This window comes from Halyomorpha halys, unplaced genomic scaffold (genome assembly GCF_000696795.3).
Source record: "Halyomorpha halys isolate HHAL.00 unplaced genomic scaffold, Hhal_1.1 Scaffold461.1, whole genome shotgun sequence".
NCBI lineage: Eukaryota > Metazoa > Arthropoda > Insecta > Hemiptera > Pentatomidae > Halyomorpha > Halyomorpha halys.
In genome coordinates, this window is record NW_027105824.1 from 199,763 (window position 1) to 206,801 (window position 7,039).

General features: G+C 29.1%; 1 protein-coding gene across 4 annotated transcripts in view; it reads right to left on the reverse strand.

The window, feature by feature from the left end:
* Positions 1-917: 917 nt before the first annotated feature.
* Positions 918-7,039, reverse strand: part of LOC106683069 (BMP and activin membrane-bound inhibitor homolog) — a 147,130-nt gene continuing 141,008 nt past the window's right edge. For 3 of the 4 annotated variants that reach the window (XM_067053534.1, XM_067053537.1, XM_067053536.1), the window contains 2 exons: positions 3,527-3,713; positions 918-2,321 (listed from right to left, as the gene is read on the reverse strand). In XM_067053534.1, coding sequence (XP_066909635.1) covers positions 2,033-2,321; positions 3,527-3,713 — 476 coding nt within the window. In that variant the 3' untranslated portion in view covers positions 918-2,032. The remainder of the gene's footprint in view (positions 2,322-3,526; positions 3,714-7,039) is intronic. The other variant, XM_067053535.1, reaches the window with a different exon arrangement.

Sequence of the window (7,039 nt, forward strand, 5' to 3'; positions counted from 1 at the left end):
ATTGGATATTTGTCAAAGTAAATAAAACATAAATAATCATATTGTTTTATTTGAAGAGTAAATTAAAAGAACACAATAAATTATGTATTTTAATCACCTTAATTGACTTTCAACTAATTACAACCTGAAGCAATAATATTAATACTTTACTCAATGGCTTGCTTCGTGAACAAAGCTAGAACCAAATTATGCCATTATACGTCTTGCAATTATGCAAGTCAACAAGTGTTGCCAATCAGAGGTACCCATCCCCATTCAAAAAGTGTTGGCGCATGGCCCCCTCCTAAAAAATTTGATTATCCTTTTAACTTATACAACGAACCTTTAACACTATATATTGTTATTTTTTATATTGTTTTAACAGACACAGCAGTTAGTGTTTTTTTTTCATTGGTCTCTGTTTTGAAAACTCACAAAAATTTGTTTCCCTCCAAAATTTCATTAACACCTTAAAATTTCCGTTAGGGCAACATTCCATGCACCTCCCTCAACTAAAGAAAAAAATTATATAATCTCAGAAATAGTATTTATTCATTCATACTAACACTAAAATTTAAGGAACTAATTATTTTTAATAAAATTATTCAATAAAAAATTAACACCGAATTATTATAATTGTATAAATTATTCATAATTAAATTTTCTATAATGGATTATCAATTAGTTTAGTTATTGATGTAATGGGGTGATAAATGATGAAAAACTATTTGTATTATAATTGGTTTATGTTAATCAAGAAGTTTAAAGTATTAATCAAGATGTCTTGCTATAAGAGAAAGGTAAATCTTTGAACATTCTTTAGAACATAATGTTTTTTCAAGATGAATGTTTATTGATTTTATTGCTGATATCTAGCATAAAGTTATTGAATTGTAATATAAATGAATAAATAAAGGTGATATAATTAAAAAAAGGAGTAATTATAAATAACATTTTATTAAATCAATAATAAACATTGGCACATAATTGTATCAATAAATGTGCTATCACGAATGATATATATTACTATACATAATAAAGATCGATCTGAGAAGCATTACGTAGAATGCAGTCCATTTCCCTACTCATTTGACAATTAGACTGTGGTCAGAATCCTAATTAAAGATTTCACAATTTGCCCCTTTCACAATCACATGACCACAAACATATACATAAGTACAGTCTTTTTTATTAAATAATTAATTATATACAGTTAATATATTACAAAAATAGCCTGTACAAAATTTGTGTACACTTATATACAAATTTTTTATCATTAAATTATCGTAATGAAATTTTTAAAAAAATATATAAAACAATAATAAAAACTGTGCAAAAGGATCTATACTTTTAGAGAAGATGAGATTTTTCCTTTTCACATTTCCCTAAAATATCACTAAAGGTGGGAAATTTCTAAAATCAAAATGGTAATAAAAACAAACTAATCTAAAATTGTCTCTTCTACATAAAATTTGAAAGAAAACAAAAGGCAGAATGAACCCCTGGCAGCGTGATGTTCAATCGATAATCAGTTAAATATTTTGGAAGACTTTTTTCGAGGCACATAGATATTGTCGTATCCTGTTAAACAATATGACTAGCTAGTCTTCTTCTGTATTTGTTCCTAACATTAGGCACTTTGAGATAAATTAGCTGTATTGTTTAAATAATAAACTTTTTTTTTTCATTTCATCTTCAAAATAAACAATAAAAAGAATCAAAAAATATTCTAAAGCAACTATCCTAAATAAATTTACCAGAATAATTTTCCTTATATTCTCCTTTTTTTCAGGAACTTTTTTATATGTGGTAGAAATTAGAATTATTCTCTCTCACATTCAACTCAAATTAAATTAAAACCGAAAGAACTTACTATGACTCTCATTTTAGCAACTATCCATTTACAATATACAAATACATTCCAAAATGACATAACAAATATAAAATTGACTGCAGCTGATGATGTGGGGTTAGGAACTGTGTACAGTACAGCATTACAAAATATTATCAAAGAAGAACAATTAAATAGATTGACAAAGAGACTCTAAGGCAGCTAAGGGTGGGCACCCCAATCTATGAGGAAGGTTTTATTGTAGACGCTCGCGTCGACTCCCTGTGGGCTCTGAATGAGGGGTTGATACAAGTTGCATGGGGCTCGCTGGCTCGACTTGTGAAGGTCTAGCAGGTTAGTGGGGCTGTTGAGTTTCGCATTGGCTTCATTCTTCTCCTGAGCCCGTGAGCTACAGTCATTGTGTTGGTAAAGTAATGGTAACTTCTTAGCCCCAGTGTCCATATGTGGATTGTTACTACCCATCATCACTCTGGTGTTTGGGCCCACCCTGCTAACAGAAAGAGGATATAATTAGTTTTATCTTAGAATCAAGTAAATTCAAACAAATACTATAATCATTAAAACCTAAAAATTAAATCTAAATAATATTTATACTTCATGTATATTTTTCATTTTGTATACATTTGGTGCATTTACTAATTTAATTCTTTATTTGTCTTCCTTTCATTAGATAAGGCGTTGGTGGATAAACTATTAAAGGGTCACTGCAAAGATAGCCTAATCATTCAGAACAACTTTTAAAAATTTAATGAGTATTGTTTCAAGAGTATATTCTTTCAAAATTGCTCAGCATGTATGATGTAGAACACTATATATAAATGAAATTCAGGAAAATGAACTTAAAAATATATTAATAAAAATTAATTTTATCTTCATGATATTGGTTGAATAATTACAATAACATCTGAATAAACAACTCAAAATATATAATAATTGGTAGGAATGTAGGGATAAATAAAAATATCCCAATATCAGTAAAAGACTTTGAACCAGAAATTTGAACAAGTCTACAAAAAATTTAAATAAAAAGTTGTTAGCGGAAGCAATCAAAAGTGTTGAATAAATATTAACATAGAGTTGTGTATCATGAAGATTGATTATTTGGGATTACATTAGTAAAACATATGTGGATTTAATGTAACTGTATTAATTAATTATTTGCTTCCTGTAATTTTCATAATGAACAAGATTCATAAAAGCTTAGAATCTGAAAGAGAAATCCTAAAATGGGTTTCTGGAAAGAAATTTGTAGCAGAAGTTTTAAATATACAGTGTTTAGAACATTGAAAATCTTGAAAAAAAGGTGTCAAGAGTGACTGGATGGTAAATAAAATCAATTTTTATGGCTTGGACAAATTGGTCAAACTTGAAATAGATTAAAGCATGTAAAAAAATCAAATTATTCTTATACTTAAAAGTTAAAATTAAACCTCAGAGGACCTTATTGGAAATGTTTTATAGCACTTTAAAATTTGTAAACAATAATTGTGAAAATAAGTAGATGAGATATAAACTAATAAAATTCATTCTATACAACCCAATTATCTAATGTTGCTGAATATATATAAGGTTTCATTGCAATATGAGGTTTCAAGTATAGTAACATTCATTAAACCTTTCATAAAACAAATATTCAATATTTAGGTTTGAAAATAAGATAAATATTTTTTATTGTTAAAATATGATAAGTGTTACCTCAGTTTTGGTTGCAGAGATTGAGGGTCGGTCCTGAGAATCTTGAGGGCTAGAAAGATGAGGATAAGGAGGATAAGTGCTCCGAAGATGGGAACTGCCACAGTTGCTGCTCGGAACCAAAGAGCATCTTGGTCAGTGTACTGAACTCGTTCTCCTTCTTCTCCTAGCCTCAGCTGGCTGCGTACGGCTGAAATCAAACAAAGAGCACATTATTAATATGGCCAATAACAAAAATATACTGATGAACTAAACTAACATTTCATGAGCTTAGAGATGAAAATTTATTATTTTTCTAATTTTATATTTAATATCCTCATTTAGGTTACAATAGATGTTTAATAGATATTTATGAAATTTATAAATATTATGTTTCATTTTTATTCTATTTGATAAAAGATTAGTGTTGTATAATTAATATTTAATAATAAATAACTAATCAATGGTCATATTGGTAAACTCTGAAAATGTGATAGTAAAAGCAACAGAGAAAGGATATTTTCATTTGTGATGGGTCTTCCCGTTTCCTTCACCAAGTTAATGAGTTACTTGACTTCTTATGAAACCACATTGTCAGTGGGCTACTTCTTGAAGTATCGCTAAGTGGAGGCAATATTGACACGAGTTGGATCCTGTTGCTTGAGAGATGGAGAAACTATAGAGCTGTAGCTTTCAGCAGCTCATTAATAATTCATGCTGGATCTGTTTGGTCTCTTTAGCATTCCTATTGTCTAGCTCTGAGGGGCCAACTCTTCCACGATGCTTCTTCATCTTAGTTATTCATCATAGTCGGCCTTTATAATAGCAGTATGTACATATTATATGCAAAGAGAGAGGAAATAAATGGAAAAGAGAGTGTATATACCTCAGAAGTCATAGTCACTTCAACTATAAATTTCCAATAAAAACTGCCTTATAAACATATTTAATTAATAAATTTTTATTTATTTAATTTTTTTTCTTATGAATATTTTAATATAAATTTAATATTGTTTAATGCTACACAAAATCTAACTATACCCATATCTACCTAAAATTGTGAATTGATTTTATAAATAAAAGGTTAAAAAGTAATAATAAAAATTCGTTTTTCAAAGAGGGTAATTTAAAAAAAAAAATAGAGTCAAGGAAAGAGATGAAGAAAAAGGGTCGTGAAATTATTTGGAAGAACTAATTATCCATTTAGAAAAAAAACAAAAACGGGTTCCGTAATTTAATAATTATTTAGGTTCCGTTAATTAATAATGATTCACTAATATATTTTCCTAAATAAGTGTATTAGATATTTCTTCATTGCCTGAACACATGTTTTTCTAATCTATAAAAATCTATAAACTCGCTTCAAATAACATTTTTTAATCCTACTACTAAATTATATTAGATAAATTAAATTTTAGATAAGTCATTTAAGTGGGTAAAGAGATTTAAGAGAAAACGCAACCCTTGGAACACAATAAATTTGAAGTTGTGACTCATCAGGAACGGGGAAGACATATCCTGCTATATTGACAGCCCAGGTGTACCAACCTAAGATGAGAGATGGCGGCCGCTAACGACTGCCATTAATCTACGGCTGACTATTTATTTACCCTGCCTCTAAGATAATTGATTCGTTAGTCGAGGCCTGGCTATATGAAATATAACTCTTCTACCTTTCTTTTATTACTTTTTATTTTTTCGGTGAGGGGGCGCAAGTATAGAGGAATACCGAAGCCGTGTCCTACCTTCATATATCTGTCCGTGTACGACCAGACCGAAATAAATTTCTAAACCAGTAGGAGGACAATCTGTCAGGAGTGCTCGTTTGTCTTTTCCTGCTCCATTATACTCACAATCAGTCAAATTGTGACGGTAAAATGATCCCGTCTTAAAAGTAGATGTTGGATGTAGGTTCGAATCGGCTCAGGGCATTACAAAAAAGATCATTTGTTTTTTATTAGATTGTTTATTTGAATGATATAAGGTAGTTTTTTTGGCATAAAGTTTGGTTTATCATTGTCAATAATGAACCTTTATTATTATTTTAGTTTAAAAAATTAACCTGGGTTTTGAAAAATTGAATTAAGAAAAAAAGTCTTACCCTCACCATTCGTCTGTTAAATTTTCCTATTAACTGTTATTTGAAAGGTAATTAAATTTCCTACAAAACAAAAAAAGGATAATCGATATTGGACTATAAATATGGAATATTAAACTTTTAAAAGTACACCTACGTATGTTGTTTTAAATGTATTCGGTAGGTTCCCATGGAAACGTGTTCACTTTTGTAAAAGTTTATGGAATAACTAGAAAACTATACATCTCCCCGAACATTTTAGTTGCTCTTTTGACATATTCTAGAAAATAAATAATAAAAAAAGATCTTAATTAGACCAATATTAGCAAAAATACAGGAAATAACTTTTGTATTGGATTTAATATTATTCCCACCGATGAGAAGGGATTTCCGAAATGTTGGTAAAGTAAATACTTTTACAATATTTTCAAAGCTTATTTGTCTTACTATTGTTAACATTTTAATATAAGGCGTAAAGCAAATATATACATATTGTCTTAAGATAAAATTAAAAACACGATGGTTCTTAATCTATATACTTTCCTTCTAGGATATTTAAATATATTATGCCCCCTCTTCAGCTTATAAATACCCAAAACGTCCTAGAAGAAAAAATATATGAATTAAGAACCATTGTATTTTTAATTTTTGACTTTTCGGCAATGAATGAAATTAAAAAAAATATATAAAAATGAGAGAGTCAGATGGTGAAACAGATTTTCATTTTTAAACTACTCCTTTAATTTCACTACTATGACCCGAACTTAGCAGGTTGAAAATTATGTTCTTTTCTGCTTGTTTAGAAGAAAGAAATGTAAGCTTCATAAATTTGTAGAAGTCTAAATAACACTTAATTCATACAATAATTAAAAATCAAAGATCAGAAATCCATTACTAATAAACCATTTTTATTTGCATAGTATATTCTATGCCGTGTGTGACATGCGATGTGTGACATTACCACAAAATATTGCAGAAGAATTCCGCAAAGCATTGGATAAAAACGATTAGAAGAAAGTTAATGAGAAGAAATAAGATGTTTCCAAAAATAATAATAAAAGTTAACAGTGTTCCCAGGTCGCATATTAAAAGTCCATTAAGCCGGAGCAGTATGTTTTATGGAAGGGCAATAAGAGGAGGTATAAACATATACCGCAGGGCCATCTATAGCCACGGCAAATAAACCTAAGGCCATTAAGGTTTTATAGCCACTCAGCTTAGATCTGCCTCAGGGAACTTCCTCCATATTCACGTGCTATAATCTGCAAATATTTGGTATATTGTCTACTTCCTCCAATATTCAGGCTTACTATTAGTAAAGGTGAGTAGTAATATTTAATTTGTTAATTTATAAGAGAATAGCCCAATGTAATTTGTAATCTTGTCTTCCAATATAAATTAACAATTAGAAGAAGAAAAAGGTAAATTTTTGTTGATCCCTAGGCTAAATAAAAAAAAAA